The sequence below is a fragment of the Prionailurus viverrinus genome, chromosome A2, assembly GCF_022837055.1.
Source record: "Prionailurus viverrinus isolate Anna chromosome A2, UM_Priviv_1.0, whole genome shotgun sequence".
In the NCBI taxonomy this organism is placed as follows: domain Eukaryota; kingdom Metazoa; phylum Chordata; class Mammalia; order Carnivora; family Felidae; genus Prionailurus; species Prionailurus viverrinus.
The window spans coordinates 150406662-150429732 of record NC_062562.1 but is presented as its reverse complement, the minus strand read 5'-3'; the positions used below and the strand labels follow the sequence as shown (position 1 = coordinate 150429732).

The window sequence follows — 23071 nt, the reverse complement described above, 5'->3', positions numbered from 1 at the left end:
ACAAGGGAAGGACAGGGACCCTTGTGACAAAACTCGTCCTTACTGATGCTCATATGATCGACACAGGTGATAAAATTGCATAGAACTAAATGAACACACGAGTCAATGCAAAGCTGGTGAAATGTGATCAGATTCGTGGACTGCATCAATGTCAATTTCCTGGTTTTGATATTCTACTATAGCTAGGCAAGATACCACCATTGGGGGAAACATACAGAATTTCTCTGTATTATCTCTTACAGAATCATGTGAATCTAAAATGACCTCAAGGTAAAATTTTTGTTAATGATCAAAGGGAAAAAACCTGAAAAAGTGACAAATACTGAATATAGGCAAAGGAGACCTTCTTCCTGAAAGAGAAAACCAAAGCAGAGGAACAGAACAAATATTTAAGACTGTAATTCATGAATGCTTTCCTGAAATAAAAAATAGTAATAATAATTACAAAACTATACATTGAAAAAATACACAGCATACCTGGGAGTATTAGCCCAAAATGACCAGTAACGAATAACACTAAGACCCAGTCTAGTACATGATCAAACTTTAAAGAAAAAGAAACCTATTCAGCTAGAAAAAGAGAATACCTGACTTACAAGGGAAAGAACACCGTGTATCAGATTTTGATGGCTGTTTTGCATCCCCCCAAAAAAGAGTAACATCTTTAATATATTCAAGGAAAATAGTGTGAGCCATGGATTTTAAACATAGCAAAAATGACTTTCAAGTATGAAGGGCAGAGAATATTATCAACATGCAAGAGTTCAAGGGATACTGATCCATCCCATAGTGCATCCTAAGGAGTCTACTGGAGAACAAGCTTCACAAGACCAAATACGGGAGGAGACCTCAAAATAAGGACTGGCAGTGAGCAATATACATGCGGTTATCCATACACCTGAGACCAAATGACAGCAAAGGAGGAACTATGGGGTGTGATGGATATACGTTCTGACAATATAAATACCGTACACTATTTTTAAAGCAGGTGCTTGACACTTACATAAAATATATACAGTAGGCAAGTTCATAAGGCTAGAAAATAGATATGAAGTCTCCGGGGACTGGGGGTAGCAGGCAGCAGGCAGCTACTGCTTAGTGGTTATAGCTTCTGTCTGGGGAGATGAAAAAGTTCTGGAAATAGGCAGAGGTAATGGTTGCACAGTAGTGTGAATATAAGTCATGCCGCTCAACTGTAACTCTAAAATAGCTAAGACGGCAAATTTTGTTATATATACTTTACCACAAAAAAAATAGGGGGGTGATGGGAAGAGTATAGGTGAAGCGAAGTATGATTTCAATGTTTTCAGTAATCGCCTTGGTGGTAGTATTAACACTGATACTGCTGTGCTGCAATAGGGAATTTTCAAAAAGTAATTATGGGATATTCTCAATCCATCTTCCTATTGTGTCTCTGGCTTGGGAGGAAAGGATGATACAGATGTGATAGAGAGGAGAGAGGATAAGTAAAAGTTAAATCAGGGGCACCTGGGTGGCTCAGTTGGTGAAGCGTCTTTTGGCTCAGGTTATGATCTTGTGGTTTGTGAGTTTGAGCCCCACGTTGGGCTCTGTGTTGACAATGAGGAGCCCGAAGCCTGCTTCAAATTCTGTGTCTCCCTCTCTTTGTGCTCCTCCCTTGCTCACGCTCTGTCTCTCTCCCTTTCAAAAATAAATAAAACATTTAAAAATTTTTTGAAAAAAAGCTCAATCAACAATCATCTTGAAATTGGATTGTATCAGTAGGAATTCAAGAGATATTTGTCATCTATCTGTAAATAGATACAGATAGATCTAGTTCGATATAGACTAGATATAAGCAGATTGAATAGATGTAGAGACATATAAATAGATAAACAGGATAGATAGAATACACCAATAGGCGGATGCATAGATGGGTGGGTGGGTGGAAGGAAGGAAGGAAGGAAGGATGGAAGGAAGGAAGGAAGGAAGGTAGGTAGGTAGATGGAAGGAAGGAAGAAGGAAGGAAGGAAGGAAGGAAGAAGGAAGGAAGGAAGGAAGGAAGGTAGGTAGGTAGATGGAAGGAAGGAAAGAAAGAAGGAATACCTTCCTAGATCTGTCCGCTGAAAAGCCTAACAACAGGCAACTCAGTAGCAGTGATTATCTCTAGCCACCCAGATTGTGACTGAGAAGTATCTTTTCTCACTAAAACAAACCAGGGCTTCTGGGAGAAGTGGTTGATTGCAGAGTTTGGACAGGGCTTGTACAACACGAGCCTGGAGAACTTTGTCGTAGCAGAGAGCAAGAAAGCTATCAGCGACTACAAGCCTAGAGTCAAGATTCTGCCAGGTAACTTTAATGTTGCATCCTCACCCCAGTCATGCCAGGGGAAGGGACAGTGGCTCCCCAATAATGCAGTGTAAAAGTCCTAAGGTCAAGAGTTAGGGTTCCCTACTGGCCCAGCCTGGGAAGGGCAACGCTAGGCCTGACCCTGTCTCCATGAGTTTGTCACAGTGAACTCTGCTCCATTCTGGAGCATCTGGGGCTGCTTGGCCATTTGCTCTGGTCTATTCGAAAGCCAGAAATGATGAAGAAATACGTGTTTTTCAGACAGTGGTGTAAATTTCTTTGATACATATTTTTATATAAATGTACCCGAAAGCATGAAACAACTAGCAATCTCATAAACTAGGAAAGAAATACAATGAGGACATAAATGCCCTTCTTTTAAATCAAATGTGCCTTTCCAGATGTATGCAAATAAATGATAAATCATTTCACCTAGAGGGCTACCATAAATATATAAAACTGTCAATGTCTATATTATTAAATTGCATGTAAAAACTCATGTCCTGGATGCAAAATAAAACACCGTGCTCTCTGTGGGAAACCAACCATGTGAAGTACAGAAGCAAATACCACATAAAGAAGAGAAGCCATGTATAACGAAGGATTGTTACGAGTATTTTTTAAATGCCTTCGGGTATTGACAGAATTTCTACAGTGTACTTATAGCATAAATGGCCAGCTGCTCCAACAGATTGTTTAAAAAGAAGCAGAGAAACTGTGGCAAATCTGTCTTTGAACTCAGAGGTGAGAGATCTGCTCATGTGCTCTAGCAAGCTGGGTGACTCACAAGTACAGTGGAGTCAGTATTAAGTCTATCGCAGGTTTCCCCTCAGCTAGCCGGCTTCCTTCGATGGACCCTCCAATAATCTGCATTCACGGATGTTCTCTGACAGGCGTATCTAGCATTCATTCACTCATAGCTAAGGAAAAATTCACAGTGGATAGAAATCATCACGATTCTCTTTTCGTGACACATAGGTCTGTGGTTCTGTCCGACGGCAGGAAAGGGGACACATTTTGAAACATCTTGTTTCACTGTCCTCTGTCCTAGGCCAGCCGCCATTCAAGGGGCTAGCTGAGAAAGGGAAGATGAATGCACTCTTCCGCACACTTGGGACAACACCGATGAGCGAACCCCGTACTCAAGCATATGATGACCATCACTCTAACTGAGTCAGCCAAATAAAGACCCTTCTCTCGGAGATGAGGAAGGGGTGAGTCACAGAACGGAGGGCTAAGGCAGACAAGGACGTTGTCCTGAGCTTTCCGCCCTGAGTTTTACCCCGGGGACCCCAAACAAATACCTGTCAAAGATCCTCTGTGGCTGCATCACGCTGTTGAGGACATGGGTCAGGTGATCCTGGGCTGCGACCACTTCTGGGGGAGGGTTGTACCTATTCACTGCCGCAACCTTTTCCAGAATTAGAAATGCAAGAGGAAAAACATGCATTTCTAAAAAGAAGACAAGTCTCTGATTTTAACAAAACATTCTAGACATGCAACCAGGTATGGAAAATAACTCATGCTCACGGACCTTTGTGCTCAGTCTTCACGTCTACTCTAACTTTCCTAAAATCTAAATAATGACAATTATTTTAAAATATGAAACCAGAGGCGCCTGGCTGGCTCAGTCAGTTGAGTGTCCAGCACTTGGTTTCAGTTCAGGGCATGGTCTCGTGGTTTGTGGGTTCAAGTCCCGCGTCAGGCTCTGCTCTGACAGCCTGCTTGGGATTTTCTCTTTACCCTCTCTGCCCCTCCCTCACTTGTTCGTTCTTTCTCTCTCTCTCTCAAAATACAAAAAATAAATAAATAAACATTTAAAAATAAAATAAAATAAGGAGCTGGAGTCTCTGAGTTCCCTACTTCTTTATGCTTCCTGGTTTGGGAGGGGAGAAAACGAAAACAAAATCTCTAAAGCCTGAGATTACACTTTTAGTGCGAGTTGCAGGAATGAAATACATAGTTCTAGATTCCAGGTCGTGGACACTGCAAGGATGTTTTTCTCATGCCATCTCATCAAGAACTACCTCAAAGATCTCAAATTCTACCCAGATCTCCTCTTCTTTCAGAAAGCGTCCTCGGGGCACCTGGGTGGCACAGTCGGTTGAGCGTCCGACTTCGGCCGGGTCACGATCTCGCGGTCCGTGAGTTCGAGCCCCGCGTCGGGCTCTGGGCTGATGGCTCAGAGCCTGGAGCCTGTTTCCGATTCTGTGTCTCCCTCTCTCTCTGCCCCTCCCCCGTTCATGCTCTGTCTCTCTCTGTCCCCCAAATAAATAAACGTTGAAAAAAAAGAAGCGTCCTCTGTTCAAAGATAGGGGTCTTTCCCCCTTATAACGTACACGTCTCTATGCTCTGGTCCTTGTCACCCTCAAAATACATTAGCCTCATGTACCACACCTCTACTTAATGCATACTTTCCAACTGCATTCCCTCTGCAAGATGTTAAAGGGAAAATCTAGTAAGTGCTTCTGAGTTCGAGAATAATGATACACTAGCATCCCTAACTATTTTTAACCGCGATTTCAGAAAGGGACTTATGAAATGGAATATCTGCCCCTCTACATATTTATACCTATTTTGATTCTCATCTCAGATTTGCATTTAGTGTAAGAAATCCCTCATTAGTGCAGATTTCAGCTGTCACCGGTCACTAAAGCATGACAAAGTACCACCCCAGGTACGGTGGCGGGGAGGCAGGTGCATAGCATTCAAGGTCTGGTTACTCTGGAACTGCGTGTCCAGGGGGATCATGATTTTAAAGGGCAGAATTAAGGGTTTAAAATATCAGGACAGTGACTCATTTGAGTACCTTTTGATTATACGCAGCAGTATAGAATAAATTTCATCATTAAGTGACTGTTGAGAGCAACACAGAATCACACACTCTCCAAAGACGACAGTTATCCAAATTAAGAGACGGCCATCACGCAGCCACGCGCACACGCGGGGCACGGCGTCTGTCCCCACCGCCAACCTATTCACTGCAATGGCAGGGCCCTGGCCACAGCTGCTCTGATGCTCACAGCTTTGCAGGGGGTGAAACAAGAGAGTAAGGAACCACTCCCTAAATCAACAGTCAATTCACGTATCGTTACGTGTGCCATTTACCGCCGACATTGATCCTGCAGTGGGTAGCAGAGCCGCATAAACACAAGGAATGACATGATTACGTACCTTTTCTTCCACTTTAATTTTCTTCTGATCTAATTCTGTTAATTGTAGGAGCATAAAAATCACGAACAACCAATATTCAGACTTTTCCTATTTAAAATATCAAGAGGAATATTCAGTCGCCTTCCTTTACCACATGAGTTAGCACCAGCACACTGCTCTCCCGAGTAGGTCTTTGGGCTGCTACCCCACCCTCCACACACACACACACACACACACACACACACACACACACACGTATCCCTCAAGGTGTCTATAGCTTCACGCTTACCAGTCCCCTTATTAAATGCAGACCGTGCCTTATAGCTTACAAAGCTCTTCAAACGTGCCATCTCATCAATCTCCCTGGGACATAAGCAGGACAGGTATGATCACCTCCATTTCTAGCCAGAAACAAACTAACTAAGCCTCAGAGTGGTGAAGCGTTTCATGTCAGATTTCACGGCCGGAGACTCAAACCCTATCGCCTAACTCCAGGGAGTTTCGTTATTGCAAATGATGAACGTTACTTATGATCACTTTGTCATTTACTTAGTATTATTTTGAATTAATTTATATCATTTGTTATGATTTTGTTTGGCCATCATAAATAATAGTATTTATAGAACAAATTCCTTATTACTCCCAACCATCTGCTGTTAAAACATAATTAAAGTTTCGTATCAAGAAGCTACATCTTTGAAGCAAAAGATATTTGTGGGTCACGCATTTCATAGATAAGAATGCACATGAAATGAATCTACAAAGGTATCTTTTCTGTCCTTCAATGTGTGAGCTGGGAGTGGGAGGGCTGTGTATATAAGTGAGTTAATGTGTGTGAAAGGGTTTGTGGTGTTGATTTATGCACACGAACAAATACTCCCCGTGCCTCTGAAACTGGGGCTTGATGGCCACTCTGGAAGTCCTGCTTGTTTCTTAACCAGAGACGCTTTTAGGTTGCCCGCCACTATTCCCATACCAAGGAGTGGATTTACTTTTTAATCTTATTTTTCATTTTCATTTTTGCTTTTGTTTTATTTTTATTTTTTGCCTGTCTAGACATGTTCAGCATGATACACACAAACGGGAAGGTACTCAGGAGATACATACAAATGCAACAGTCTCTGGAAAGTTCAGTAAAGGGTAGAGGCAGCCAAGTGGAATGAAGTACAAATGGACAAAGAGGGAGGGACAGGAGACCCAGGAGGGAGGATCCATTGATGAAAGAGAGGGGCTTGGAAAATAGCAGTGGAACTTTGAATACCAGAGGGGAAGAATCCCTAGGAAATATAGCATTTCTTCCCATAATCATTTCAGGGCACCACCAACTTCACGACTATATACAGACAAATTACTTTAGGCATCTGGTCTTAGACTTTCTTGCCCCTGTTACAAAGCAGGACCCGGAGCCTGTCTATGCCTCCAGCATCATGCACTCTATCATGTAAAAGGGCATTGCTCCAATCTTAGTAGGTCTGTCCTGTAACCTTTTATCACCAGCCCGAATGAGTCACATGTGACCACAGCAAGCAAGGAACTAACTCCATGCTCCCCTGTCACTGCCGGTGCTACTTTGCCAAACCCTCCTGTTTCCTGAGCGACAGAGAATGAAGGTAAATGCAGTCTATTCACGTTCCAGATGTTCCTTATCAAAAGTACTTCTTGAAGAATTCCAAGAAGGTCCTCACCCCACCCCACCCCACCCCCATATAAATATCTCTTACCTGAACTGGATTTCTTAGAAAGTTGACAACTCGAAGGAGAGGTAGATTTTCAAGGTAATCTATCTCACCCAGCTCAGCAATCTGTGTAATCAAAGAAACAAAATATTATCAAGAGACTAAGTGTAGAACCAATAATATAAAACTGTGTAAGAGAGCTAGTATGGATCCTCTAAATTCAACTCACTTTAGAAACTGCTCTGTTGCTGATCCAATTTCCTAATGCAGAACGAGAAAATTCCTGCAGGCCCCATTCACTAAATGTGAACGCACAGGGCCACATTTTCTTTTTTCCTCTCTGGCTACAGAATAGTGTGCTGCTCCTCATCTCCGCCATTATTTATTCTAAGGCAGAAATCACTGAGTAGGCAAAATCAGAGGAACAGTACCAAAAATGCATGCAAGGGCTCCCTGGTTCTCCTCACCCCTACTCCTCCCCAGCCCTCCCTCCCTAGGGCTGCCTCTGCTAGACCGGCCATTTGTGACTGGTGAAGCCTTCTTACTGAATGTGCCCATGTAGCCAGCTCCATTATTTTTCCAATAAGAGAGAGTTATTTTAAGGAAAGATAGAAACAGAAAACCATAAGACACATTTCTCCACATGGGTGTTGACCTTAAAATTTTTTGTTTAAACTGCACCCTTAGGTTTTATACTCTTTTCTGTGTGGGTTACGTTTCACCACTTTAAAAAGTGAGAGGAAAGGGGTACTTGGATGGCTCAGTCGGTTGAGCGTCCAACTTTGGCTCAGGTCAAGAACTCGCAGTTCTTGAGTTCCAGCCCTACGTCGGGCTCTGTGCTAACAATTCGGAGCCTGGAGCCTGCTTCGGATTCTGTGTCTCCCTCTCTCTCTATTGCTCCCCTGCTTGTTCTTTCTCTCTCTCTCAAAAATAAAAAATAAAGATTAAAAAAAAATTTTTTTAAGTGAGGGGGGGAAAAAGATTGCTTGACAATCCCTTAATTTGACCAAAGTAGAGCACAGATTGCAGAATTCCTGAATTTCCCACTAAAGACAAAGAGTTTTACTTAAATTTCCCGTAATTAGCATAATTACAATTTTATTTCAAATGTAAACATTAAACTTTAAAAATTACTTAAAAAATTAATAATCACATTTTCATTTCTATTTCTCCCCAAGCCATTTCTGCGTGTACATGAAAGCACTCCAAAGGCAGTCACCAATAATTCCTGAGCTCTCCAAACACAAAATGCTAAAATTAAACTACTCCCAAAGCTAAGTCGGGGGAAAAAACATAGGCACCATGTTCAAAGGATGCCGTTTTGAAAGACATAATATGAAAGGTAAAATCCGAGTTACCATACAGAAGCCACACACACTAATCTGCTGACAGCAGTGTTATGCTATTGGACACAACTCTGTCAATACAATGACTAGATCCATTAGATTGGCATCTGGATCATCTACAAGACAAAAGGATCATTTTCTAAATATTGTGATATTCAGGAAGGTGGAAAAATACAACTGGTTCACCCTGCTCGGTCAGAACTGTGGAACAGTTGGATTGATTTTCCCGTAGCACACGGCTCTTATGCTTGGACCCGACACAAATGTTAGGTGGAGATGTTTTCCTGCAGTGAACGTGTCTCACTAACACGTGCACTTAACACGCACTGCTGATGGGAGTGGAAATTGACATGTTCTTCTTAAAAAGGCAAGCTGATATGTTTCACGTGCATAAGCCATGAACCAGCTATCCCACCTCAAGAGGTTTACAGTGAAGATCATCAGACAGGCAAAAATTAGATACAAGAACGTTCAGTCTAACGTTTTTTTAGTAAAAGTTCAAAATTTTCTAAATTCCTAAAAACACTATCATTATGCAATTAAATGAGTCACAGTACAGTCCCATAATGGGAACGCTGTGCACCCACTTGAGATGATGGTGACATCTACGGTGATTGACATGCAAAGATCTTGAAAGGTTGCCAACAACATGAACACCATGATCACGGACTACATAAAATTATATTATAACTGAACTGTCAGACCAGGGATCACCTGGTCTTTTGAGAGTCAAAGGACAGGGATCCAGCTTCCCCCCTGGTCCTAGGAAGAGGTTGTTAAGGGCACAGGACAGCAAGTATGCAGCAGCCTGTTCCCACACATGCTGAATTAGCAACGTGCAACCGACACTGGTGGTCCTGATGTGCCCTCCCTCTCTCAATGACCTCACCCCAGAGCAGAACCACCCTCATGTCTTCTCAAATGCCAAGACCCAAGGTTGTGTGTGTCATAGACCATTACAGAAGGTGTAGGGTACATCACTCCAAACGACTTAAAGTGAAACATTGCCAGAAAGATTCTATTGTTAAAGGAACATTACCCATCTGCTGCTAAGAATGTCCTATCAGCACGGTTGATCCCCAGATTCCAGATGCCCCTCTTCTCCTCGGCCGTGTTGGTTACTCCCCACCCTTAACAGCCTGTCAACTTTGAATTCCAAGGGAAAGCAGTTTAATTAATTCCCATTTGGCCATAGCCTTCTAGGCTATGCTTTCCAAATCCAAGCATCCAGACCTAAAGCCACCTGTTCAGGTTTTTCATAGGTAGATAGATAGACTTGTGAAATAATGACACAAAGACTCAGAGAAGTAAAACAGCATTCCCTACGTAACTCCAAGACCAATGTCTTGCTTCTAGAAGAAAGGACTGAGGTTATAATAGAGTTGACATTTTGGGGATAAGTTTTAAATGGTAGAAATGACATCAAATCTAACAAGGACTAGAGAGAGTGATAAGGGTCCCCCAAGTAACCAGCTGATTATAAACACTGGCAAAGAAAATTAAAAGAGATGTTGAAATGATCTTGTGAGGGTTTAGCAATGTGTTAGCAGCTAAAACCAAGTAAATAATACTGATGAAAGTGTTAAGGTACAACATCAAATGAATCATATGAGAAGCAACAGCTATGTTATGTTTCTGTCAAATGATAAATTTTCCATCCCTGACATGGTATTCTCAGTAGTCCTGGAGAAATCTCTGAGGAAATCTTTGGAAGCCTCACAGAACATTTCAGAGCACTGTTGGTTGCTCCCCAACCTGCCTGTGGGGAGCCAGGGAATTGTGTTATTGTTACGGACTCCTTCGTTGCCAAAGGGTTTCCCGCTTTGGGACACATGGCCATTTTTTCTTTAATGGGAGGCTCTCTAACATTTGAAAATTATAAACTCCTTTACTTGCTAAATGATGCCCCCTTTTTTCCTTCAACTTTTTCAAATGTAACTTGAAATGTCTCTTGAAATAGAAGAGAACAATATATTTATTCATGAGGTCGTTCTAGACCAGCACTTTCCAATATGGAAGTTAGTAGCCACACCCGGCTATTTAACACTTGGAAGATGGCTGGGACGAACTGAACTGGGCTGTGAGTATAGTATACACACCCGATGTCAAAAACTTAGTATGAAGCAAGGGGTTATAAAACGTCTCATCGATGATTTTTTTCTTTTGTAGATTACATGCTGACACGATAATATTTTGGAAAAACTGGGCTAAATAACAAATTATTAAAATTACTTTCACCTGTTTCTTCTTACTTTTTTAGTGTGGCTACTAGAAAATTTAAAATTGCTTGTGTGACTCACATTTATGGCTTGAATTATATTTCTATCAGAAAGCCCCCTTCCAGAGCACTACACTACGTGCTTTTCTGAAGGAAGGGACGTTAGCATTTCATTTACTGTATTATCTGTCAGGGTTGAGAACACTGAGTCTGGACTCAAACTATTCTATATTTGCATCCTGGCTCTGCTATTTGCTAGATATAGAACGTTGGGCATGTTATTTAACTTCTTTGTGCCCCAGTTTGTTCATCTGTAACATAGTGACAACGATAGGGTTATAATAAGGATTACATGAGATTATACACGAAAAGTGCTTAGAACAGTGCCTTGTGCACAAGTACTCGACAAGTATCTCTAGATTATTTTAGGACTGCAGGATTACTGTTATTACCATTAACCATTACTCCTTTTTCCCGAAGTCTGAGATGCATTCAGTTGGAATTCGATGAATGCATTCCAGCTTTGTAACACTCCTTGGACATACATATGGGAGAGCCATTTTCACGGCAAGTTGATGAAAAGATACTAGAATCGTACGAGACAGAGATTGTGCTGATTTCATAAGATATACGGCATCATGAACAAAAGTGGAATTAACTTTAGAAGTTGACCAAACAGTTTAATATACAAATCAGGTAAAAATAAGGAGGAACAGTTTTGTCAGTGATTAAAAATCCGCCTTTGCCCAGATCTAAAGATGGCCTTTTCTTGCTGTTTAAACTAACAAGTGATGCAAATTCATCAGACACAACTGGTAAGCACTATCACACCTGAAGACAGCAACGTCTCCACAGCATCACATCTCACCCCAGGAAAGAACAATGTCCTTTCCAGGGTCAGCCAAAGTTCGCATTTTCAAGAAGAAATAAACATTCAACTTCCTTAGGAAGTCTTTCCAAAAAATATGATGAAGTACTCAGTTAAGAATAAAATTGTTTCATAGACCTTACTGCATAAGTGGTCAGATATACCGGGATTACAAGCACAAATGCTTTACTGAAAATAAAGTGTAATTAATTAAGAGGGAAAGCCAATTTACATAACCTGTGAAATAAAGTGGGTGTTCAGCCAGATATGGAAATTTGAGTAAGTCCAATCCTCAACTCCTACAGATTAGGAACATACACTATTGTTACCAATAGAAGATAGGAATTCACTTCCTGTGCCTCTTCTATTTAAGTGACAGGCCCGGGCAACACCAGCCTGAGGCTCTTCTCCTTAATTTTTGTTGATGTTGTTGTTTATTTTTGAAAGAGAGAGAGCACTAGCAGGGGAGGGGCAGGGAGACGGAGGATCCAAAGCAGGTTCCACGCTAACAGCAGAGAGCCTGACGCGGGGCTGGAACCCACAAACTGCGAGATCATGACCTGGCCTGAAATGGGACACTCGACCGACTGAGCCACCCAGGCGCCCCCTGAGGCTCCTCTCTCGTCCCCAATTTCTCTGCTCTGACATTTCAGACATTCCCACTGGCGTCCTTCCACACAAAATTTTACACAAACATCTCTGCTTCAGAAAGTCACGTCCACTTGGTTGCAGCTTAAACCCTTAAAACAATGTAATTAGGAATCATCGGATTTTCAAAAATTAAGAATTGTATTTATTACAAACAAACAAAACAGTCCTGCAACTACTGCTCCAGGAGACTTTATAGAATAACTTTTTTTTTTTTAATATGAAATTTATTGTCAAATTGGTTTCCATACAACACCCAGTGCTCCTCCCAACAGGTGCCCTCCTCAATTCCCATCACCCACCCTCCCCTCCCTCCCACCCCCATCAACCCTCAGTTTATTCTCAGTTTTTAAGAGTCTCTTATGGCTTGGCTCCCTCCCTCTCTTTTTTTTTTTTTTTTCCCCTTCCCCTCCCCCGTGGTCTTAAGTTTCTCAGGATCCACTTAAGAGTGAAAACACATGGTATCTGTCTTTCTCTGCCTGACTTATTTCACTTAGCGTAACACTCTCCAGTTCCATCCACGTTGCTACAAAAGGCCATATTTCATTCTTTCTCATGCCAAGTAGTATTCCATTGTATATATAAACCACATCTTCTTTATCCATTCATCAGTTGATGGACATTCAGGCTCTTTCCATAATCTGACTATTGTTTAAAGTGCTGCTATAAACACTGGGGTACAAGTGCCCCTATGCATCAGCACCCCTGTATCCCTTGGGTAAATTCCTAGCAGTGCTACTGCTGGGTCATAGGGTAGGTCTATTTTTAATTTTTTGAGGAACCTCCACACTGTTTTCCAGAGTGGCTGTACCAATTTGCATTCCCACCAACAGTGCAAGAGGGTTCCCGTTTCTCCACATCCTCGCCAGCATCTATAGTCTCCTGATTTGTTCATTTTGGCCACTCTGACTGGCGTGAGGTAATATCTCAGTGTGGTTTTGATGTGTATTTCCCTGATGAGCAGTGACGTTGAGCATCTTTTCATTTCTAAGCCGGCATTTAAAGTAACAGCCCCTTGAGAAACCAATAACGGGTCCTAATGTGTCCTCTGACACATAGACACTGAAACCGTGACAGTTCAAGTGTGACATTACCTTATTATCCTCGAGGTTGATCACTTCCAGGAAGTCATGGTTTTCTAAGCCCTGGAGGCTACTGATCTGATTGTGGGACAGATCCACGACCTGCAAGGCTTTTAGTTCCTCCAAACCGGTCATCTTCTCAATCTGGTTATTGCTCTAAAATTGGTAAAATACATTCAGTGCCTTAAAAGCTTCAAGTAGGAAAAAGTGCAAGGCCAAGTTTTCATTCTGGATACCGCCTAAATGTCTTAAAGTCAGCAAGCCGTGCTTGTTCCCTTGCCCTCCACCGTTTCTACCAAACACTTCCCTGAACACAGAGGCAAACACCCCAGAAAGAAATCCCAGTTTTTCAGCTGGAAGATTCAGAGTGCAATATTTTCACTAAAGTTAATGAAAGATGAATGTTCAAAGCAGTAGGAAAGGCAAAAACCTAGGTGGTGTAAGCTTTTAACATTGTTCGCCTAAAGCCTAATGACAGCGTAACTCCATGTTTATCTTCAGAAACAAAATACAGTGCAAATCTCTCATTGCCATCACGTGAAACCACCTGGATAGCCCGATTCCCCCATATACTTGGTTTTCAGAAACATTCTAAATATAATCACTTCATACTACGAGGGCTGTGGTAGTCCGATTCATGCCTTGAGTTATTCATACTCTTGTGCTGTGTCCCTCCCCTTGAGTCTAGGCTGGAGCTCTGACTTGCCTTAACCAAAAGAATACAGCAGAAGGGTGCCAGTGCCCAGTTTAAGAATTAAGAAGGCCTGGCCACATCTCCTCGTGTGTCTTGGAAACTGACATGTAGGGACCCCGCTCTGTTTGGGAAAGAATGTGTGGAGAGGTCACATGGAGAAGAAGCCGTCACACGGAGAGGGGCCCTAAGACTAAACAGAGAGGAAAATTCCAGCCATCCCAGCATCCCAGCTGAGCCCAGCCCCCAGCCAACCTGCCAGCTGAATGGGGCAAGCAGCAGCAGCAGCAGCAAAAGCACCCTGCTGAACCCAGCTCAGCTTGTAGAACTGTTAGCTAATAAAATTTCTACAGGCCACTACACTGGGGGTGGCTTGTTATCCAGTAATAGATAACTAAACCTAGTTCTTCAATGATTCACACACAGGCATCTTCCCAGACAGTGAGCGTAAAACAAAGCAAGATTCAAAGATCCTCTTTCCCAACCCGCATGCCCCCGTAACAACACATTACAGTGGCAACAGTAGTTTGCATTTTCGTGAGCATTTTCCAACATACGATTCCTTGGGTTCCCTAGCCTTAAAGAACATGCCACAGTAAAATTACACTTTTAGTTTGAGAATCATAAAGACAATTTTGAGGTTTCAATTAATACCATATAATGCCCATCTTTAAACTCTTAATACTTTTAACAAGTACATAACTGAAAAATTAAATTATAGCATTCTCTTCCATCTACAATATGTTTCCTGGTACATTTAATAGCAAGAGCTCATTTTAATCCTATCTTTCATAACATTTTACTTCAATAATGAGCAAGATTTGCATTCATTAGTTTAATTCTGTAGCTTTTTATAATATGTTCAGAGAATGTTGATAATCTACAAAGCTGGGTGATAATACACGGGGGGCTCATTAAACTATTCCCCTTTTTCATATATGTTTGAGAAATTCCATAATAAGAAGGGGAAAATACTCATACCCCCATTTGCCTAAGTTAAGCAAAATTTCCTACTGTTCAGAGTTCAAAAAAAGTTCCAGGAAGTGTAACAGAAAAGGAAAAGAAAAAATTGCACTGAAGTTAGCATAATATCCATACTAATTTAATGTATTGAAATAGGACCTCAATATCCTATTTAAAATATGCCCACATATAAAATTTATATACAATACACTTCTTCCCGAAGAACTTTGAAGTTCTGTAGCTGTGGAAGACAGACTGTGATAATTCTTCACAGCACCTCTGATGGCTTTCAAAGTGGTAAATGCATGGGCACAGGGTAAGGCAGAGAAACGTTTAATTAGCTAGCCTACGGCCACAAAGGAAAGCAGAACTGAGAAATATTCAGGATCACAGAATTTCTGAGTTTAAAGTTGTCTAGTCAAACCCTTTCTCCCATGCTGAAAACAGATACGTCGCCCCTCAAAGTGGACATCCAGTTTTAGCACACGCAGTTCCTTTCGCCTTTTTTTTTTTTTAATCGTGATTAGCAGCGGAAAGGGGGCCTTTAGAGAGAAGCTATTTCCTTTAAAAGACGAAATGAGAAATATTCCTCATCTCCCCGGTTTGGAAAGGAAGAAATAAGCGGCTCTTACTAAGACAAAGTGAATTCTAAAGTGTGGAATGCATCGCCCTTACTTGCTAAAAGAAATGGTTGATTGCACAGCCCATAAGTGAACCACATTTTCCCCTTACATTTAGTATAAAAGCTGATGGTAGAGAATTAACAACTGGTTTGTATAGCAAGTTGTTCTTTTTTCTCTCTCTCTAAAAAAAAACAAACAAACGTAAAATGAATTTTTGCCGAAGTAAAGCAACGGTTTTCTCATTCCACAAATTAAAAAAGCATTAACAAACTGTTGAAACAAATGTGTATCGTTTTATTTTACATATTTTGTTAACATTTGTAAAAAGAACCCTTGCTATTCTCAAAAATTTTAAGGAAAATGAATGAGGGCATAATTTGTACTTTCTGATTCATCTTGGGTGATGGGGGCGGCAGGGATTGGGAACAATCCCCTTAATTTATTTGTAGAAAAAGTAAGTCTTTTATGTTTTTTTCTAAAAAGTGCTTGAGATGGAATTGTCAAGGTGGATTACTTTACTTGTTGAAACAAACTCTTACGATAAAATTGCTATGTGTTGTTTTGCTTAATCATGGGTTCAGCTCTCCTCCCCTTAAGCACGCCCCCATATCTCTTTCCACATGGCAAGCTCCACTCAAAGTTAACGGGAATGCGGATACACAGAGAGATGTACAGAAAGGCTAAGGTTCTTTTTTCTTTTAATCTTTTTTTTAATGTTTTTATTTATTTTTGAGACAGAGATAGACAGAGCATGAGCAGGGGAGGGGCAGAGAGAGGGAGACACAGAATCCGAAACAGGCTCCAGGCTCTGAGTTGTCAGCACAGAGTCCGACGCGGGGCTTGAACTCACGAACCGCGAGATCATGACCTGAGCCAAGTCAGACGCTTAACAGACTAAGCCACCCAGGAGCTCCTCAAATTCATTTTCTTTCATGCTTTGCTAACATGCCTCAGGGGGACATAAAACATAAAATCTTAGGGAAATTATTAAAACTCTCCATGCCTCTGGTCCATTGGTACTAGAACCAGTCCTTGGCCTTCACCTACCTCGCTGTAAGGAGTGAAGGCTCTTGAAAAAGCACTTCATGCTCCAAGCTCGGGGAAAGAAAATTAACACTAGCCAACATCCGCTATCTCTGGTTAAATAAGACAGGTATAGTATATTTTAAATGTCGCAGATAACCCAAGATGTCATTTCAAACAGCAGTTCAACACTCTCCTGTGGGATAGTTCATGTAAGAAATTAATAAGCTACCAGCCTCGTGGCTTAAAATCCTCCCTTGCCCACCAAGGGCAAGATATAATAAAAAATAGCAAAGCCATCCAAGGGTAAGAAGTAGGAGAGAGGAAGAAAGGAAGAAGAATCCTAAATAATCCACAAACTGTATTATCAGCTCCCAAATTAGTGAGCTATAGTGTGATTTCAAAAACACTATATGTATCTTTGGAACTCTTATAATTCTGATTTTTAAATACACTATCTGCATTTTCATTCATAGTCACAGAGCACATCATAGAGCTTAAGAAGAATGCTCTCTATGGGAAAACACTTAACAATTTCCAAGTTCTGACTGGAACTGTTCCTTTATTCTCAGCACCAGTTCTGGTCTCCTAGAATGGCCAACTAGCATATATTAGTACAAAAGGGTTGCCAAAATTCAGTGCCCAGAGAACATCTTGTGGTTCATTTGAGAGCACTCAAGTATTAATAGCAATAAATATTATGCTTAAATGTGTTTAAATGTTATTTCTTCATGGAGACATTATAAAATGTGTTTTTAAAAGTTGTTCCAAGTATTCCTTTCTTTGTCAGTGTAAAACGTGAATCCTTTAAGAAACTGACTTTGGATGCCAAATTAGAAAATCATTTTACCATAGCATGAAATATTGACCCTACACACATACACAACCACACATAACACACACACACACACACACACACACACAGCATGGAAAGGAACACTGAAGACAGTAACATTTCCTGAAGTGATTAGCTCTTTATACATTCGAAAAACCCGAGGTATCATTCATATACTTAACTGAAACATTAACTAGAACCTTCCATTAAGAACGACTTTTGCTTAGACTCACCAGACAAAGAATTTTGATGGGCAACATGCCTAAGCCATTAATTGACGTGATCTTGTTCTTGGCCAGACTCAGGTGCATCAGGCCACTGCACATCTCCAGCCCGCTGATTTCCTCTATCTCGTTGCCTATGCACCGTGACTCCGTTTAAGGAAAATGTTATTAGAAACATTTTGAAGACAAGAATAATCAGTGTCAGTCCATCATTAGAAAAATCAGACAACAGCATGAATAAAGCAGTAACGTATGCTCTATACAGGATGAACACCATATCTTGAAATATATTTTTTTCATGATAGAAGTTAATACTGGTACTGCTTAATTTTTTTTTTAAGACATATGCTTTTGAGTGTGCTCAGTTACATCTGCATTCACACGTGACTCATTTAATCAGTGAGCAAAAACATTTCAGGGTGCTTCGAAGCTGCCTTGTTGGCAGTGTTTGCCCTTGGTTCCTAAGTGGTCTCCATGAGAAACTCATGTGCTTTCCCACAGGCAGGACTTCTGAATACAGGGCACCCTGTGGGCAACACGCACCAAGTTATCATCCTCATAACCAGGGTACCAGCCAGAGAGAGGTCACCTGTGGCAAAGGGGTGATAAAGGAACCAGTATCCTGATGCCGACAGGAACAGCTTTTTCTATCCATACTGGCTTCTCCTCTCCCTTTAAAATAAATGAGGCCTAAACTTAGTCTTTATTCCCTCATGTTAAGTTTCTAGTCCTTTTAAAGTTTATTTATTTTGAGAGAGAGAGAGAGAGTGAGCAAACAGAAGGAGAGAGAGAATCTCAAGCAGGCTCCCCATTGTCAGCACAGAGCCAGACATGGGGCTCGATCTCACAAACCACGAGATCATGACCTGAGCCAAGATCAAGAGTTGGATACTCAACCGACTGAGCCGTCCAGGCGCTGCCCCGCCCCACCCCCCAGTCATTTTAAAATTTAATTTCTTTTCTTGTATTCTATCTTTACAGTCACCTAAAATTGCAGTCCCAACGTCACCAATTCTATTCACCTCTCTCTGGTCTCTATTTGGCAAAGTTCCAGGATTTGGTATCATCTCCCCATCAAAGCTCCTCTGTCCCTTCCCAAGTAGCCAAAGACATCACCACTCTCTCAGCCACCTATAATCTTCAGGGCATCCAATCAATCAGCAAGACTTGGCATGTTTTGCTTTTAAACACCTCTTTAATTATCTCCTTCCTTTTCATTCACTCCTCTGCCAACTTAATTCAGCTTTAGCACCGATGGGTACTTCTAACATCCATTTCTTCCGGCCTCAAATCGCTTTACACGCTGTAGTCAGGTTAATTTTTTCAAAATATCGATTGGAAATCTTGTTGCAATCAAATTCTCACAGGACAAATTCCAAATTCCTCCCTCTGGCATCTAACACCCCTGACTTTAAGCAAAGCCTATTCCTCCAGTTTCATCTCCATTATAATCCAGTGAGGATTCCCCATTTCTGCCAGGTCGGTCTTGTCAGTAGTTCTGGAATGTATACCAAGGACTTTCTGACATAGTAGTGTATCATCTTTTCACATTGCTTTCCTACCCTTTCTAAATCCTGCCCATTCTTCAGGACTTAATTTCAAATTCCACTTCTTTTCTTCCTTTAACATTTACCTCTTTAGTTTTTTAAAGATTTTTTTTAATGTTTATTCATTTTTGAGAGACAGAGCATGAGTGGGGGAGGGGCAGAGAGAGAGAGAGAGAGAGAGAGAGAGAGAGAGAGAGAGAGTCACAGAATCTGAAGCAGGCTCCAGGCTCTGAGCTGTCAGCACAGAGCCCGATGTGGGGCTTGAACCCACAAACTGTGAGATCATGACCTGATCTGAAGTCAGACACTGACTGAGCCACCCAGGTGCCCCTTAAGTATTTCTTTTTGAAAGATCACCTTATCTTCTTATTTCTTACATAGGTACAAATGATAGGCTAGGAGAATATATTTGCAACATGTATAGTAGATGAAGGATTACTATTCAGAATACATAAAGAATGACAGTAACTTAATAGAAAGAGAGAAAAAGACAGAACCACCCAATAGAAAATGAGAAAGAATACGTTGAGAAAATTCCCAACAGAGCATATCCAAGTGGCTGATAAATACGGGAAAAGACACTCTGCTTCACCCTTAATCAGGAGAATGCAATTCAAGATGCCGTTTTCACCTATCAGTTTAGCCAGGATTTGAAAGGTTCTCAAGAACAGATTCTTTCCTACTCCTGAGGCTTTATTATGCTAGAGCCACTTTGGAAGAAACCTGGGAGTATTGCTGCAATTGTAAAGTTGTCACAGTAATTTCAATTCTTGACAGCCACTCTAGACAGACCATTTCTTCCTCGAAGCCTCTTCTGGTCAACTTCCAACCCCCCCCCCCCCCCCAAGTATCTCCTTCCATTAACTGAAGAATCAAAGAATTTTTTAAAGGGGAAGGAAGGGATCCTTAAGTATCCAAAAAACATTATTTTGCCTCATAATTCTTTGTAGTTATCTTAACTCTACTAGTTACTCGTTATGTGACTTCTCTATGCTCAGAGTTTTCATCGGTAATGTGGGAATAACACCAGGTTGCTAGGAAAACCAAAAGTTTGATTACGGGAAAAAATCAGAAAGTATATATGAAGTTCACAAACCATAAAGTATCTCATAATTATAAGGCATTGTTATCATTACCAAATTATAAGCACATGAGACCAAGGAATCACATCCTCTACTCGTTGGCCAATGGCACAAAATGGAAGATTCAAGGCCAGGATCTTTTCTGAAAAGACCTAGGCTAGAGAAAGAGGCAAATCGGAAACTAGAAGCAATGGGGAGAAAATATTGCCAAATGAACCAGAAATTCCTAATTTTTCTTCATTGGTTCCAGATTCAATCCTTGGGCTGAAGTGTAGTTTTGCTGGTCATCAAATATGCATTTTCAAATCTTTCATAAAGCTTCCTGCCAGAATAGCTCCACAAATAAACATTTATGCTCCCAAACACCATGCCCTTTCTGCTTCCATGTTCTTTGGGCTGTTTAATCATTCTAGAGCTAGAACAAAGACCAGATTTTCACAGATACAGATGGTAACAAAGGATGTGAAATGGGGAAACAAGAGATTATACTGACACACAGCTATAAATGAAATAAAATATCCTCGGAGTAATGATCTTTGGCAAGAAAAATTAGGCAAGGAAAACTTCAAATGACCATCTGTCTCAGTTTAGCAGAGGAAGCAATATAGTCTTTAAGTCCTATGTCAGGGGCACTGGTGTCCTGGTAGCTCTGCTCCAACCAAAATGAAGATACTCTAAATGATGGGGAAGAGTAAAACAAATGCTTGTGGGTAGCTGGGTCAGGAAGCATTCCCGTGGGAAGGAGGCAAGGATCAGAAAGGAGGAAATGGGAATCCTGAAGCCATCAAGAGATGGGGGATCGAAAAGGAAAGCTCGTTTATTGTATATACAGTAATTTTTCAAGACACTGGAGACTATCCCCAGTTCTCTTGGTATCATCCGGCTTACTCTCTAGCTTTGACTAACACAACAAATCAATTTTATGAAGTTAGTACTGCAAGGGCCCAAAGGAGGAGGAATATAGATGCCTCACTGCAAATGTGGCCCTGGCTTCTGCAGCTACCGTTGCCGTCACTCACAGCCCTGGGACCAAGGCTTGAGGAACTGACTGCATGTCTCTGTTGAAAAATAAGTTCATTTCAGAAAAACTGTCTATTTCCCAACTCTTTAAATTTCAAGGAATTTCAATCACTATAAATTAATCAGGTTCTTGAGTGAAGAGTAGTTTTTACAGTGGCCCAACAGCTCTCCCCACCCCACCTCCATAATACCACGGTCACATCATCTGTGACCACCAGCAGGGATAATGGTCAATCTATAGGACTGGTCCCTACACAGCTCTGAGTTCGCAGCTTGTTTTCAGGAATATCTTTATCTCTCTAATCTCTCATTTTCTTATTTTAAGGACCTTCGCGAAATGTTACTTTTCCTTCCTCTGAACATTATTCTTTTGTATTCTTTCATGTAGGTCTTGGGACTTTCCAATAAGAAATATAATCTGGTAAGTCACTAAGCCATTACAATGAATTAGCTTACTGGCTTTACCCTTTGAGGGATGTTTTAATTTCCAAGGGCCACTATCAAGAGAAAGGGACTCAAAGAACTCAAAATCATTATACTGCATTCCAGCTCTAAAGTTTTACATTTCTGTGAATAAATCTTTTACAGTGGAATTTTAGGTCCTCAGAAACTGAGTGAAGAAACCCAAAGGCACGTAAGCGTAACTTTACAGTGAGGGAAAGGCCCCACAATCTATTTTTACATTTTGGTGATGATGTCAGCAGTTTGCAGGGCTTGACATGAATTATTCACCAGTTCAGTATTCGCTCTCATGCATTTGTCTACAATCATAAAATATGGTTCTGGTGTACAGAAAACAGTTACTGAGAAATAAGTAGGAAATCCATCACAATTCGCTTAGTAGAGAGAACCGCAATGATGGCTTCGATCAAAACCAATCCTGAAAGATCTATATCACCTTACCACGTGAAAAATGTTCTTCACTATAGGAGTGAATCTCTCTGTGAAACACACATACACATTAAATGGCTGGAGGATAAAAGTAGTAATTACTCAATGAATTGTAGCCTGGGAGAAACAACAGAATTCAGAAGACTAGTGTCAGTTCGACCACTGACCAAATGATCTGGGACAAGTCACTGAGCCTCCCTGGGTCTCAGGAAGGGGAACAAGGCACTTTTGCTTAAAACAAAAACTTCCATAAAAGAACAGTTAGTAAGAATCTCTAAAGTCAGTCTGGATCTTAAAATTCTGTGATCACTTTTTAAAAATTCCATGGTTCTACAATCATAAGACAAATTCCAATGAACAATCAGTATTTATAGGTAAAGAACACAGAGCATTCTTTCTCAAGACTGAATACATTGACTTATACCTGCCAACGTTTACCTCTTCTGATTGAGACAATTGGCAATCAACCATCAGTTTACCACATAGGGAATGACAAAATAGCATAAGATAAACTAAAAAGTTGAGGTCTTACAGTTAATAATCCATTTTGAGGCATTAGTATGTTGGCATTACCAGCTTTATTAACTGATTTGTTATTATTATTTTTTTAATGTTTATTTTTGAGAGAGAGAGAGAACAGGGAGGAGCAGAGAGAGAGGGAGGCACAGAATCTGAAGCAGGCTCCAGGCTCTCAACTGTCAGCACAGAGCCCGACGCGGGGCTCGAACCCACAAACCGCGAGATCATAACCTGAGCTGAAGTCAGCCACTCAACCGACTGAGCCACCCAGGCACCCCTGATTTGTTCTTATTTTAAATAAGTGCTTTTTAATGTTGGTAATTACAATTTTATTTACGTTTTAAACAAAAGCATG

General features: G+C 41.0%; 1 protein-coding gene across 2 annotated transcripts in view; it reads right to left on the bottom strand.

The window, feature by feature from the left end:
* LRGUK (leucine rich repeats and guanylate kinase domain containing) overlaps positions 1–23071 on the bottom strand; it is a 107233-nt gene that overhangs the window by 61574 nt on the left and 22588 nt on the right. Inside the window, exons 6-10 of one of the 2 annotated variants that reach the window (XM_047848869.1) lie at positions 17667–17791; positions 13311–13454; positions 7182–7262; positions 5482–5568; positions 3612–3718 (exon numbers count right to left, since the gene is read on the bottom strand). In XM_047848869.1, coding sequence (XP_047704825.1) covers positions 3612–3718; positions 5482–5568; positions 7182–7262; positions 13311–13454; positions 17667–17791 — 544 coding nt within the window. The remainder of the gene's footprint in view (positions 1–3611; positions 3719–5481; positions 5569–7181; positions 7263–13310; positions 13455–17666; positions 17792–23071) is intronic. The other variant, XM_047848870.1, reaches the window with a different exon arrangement.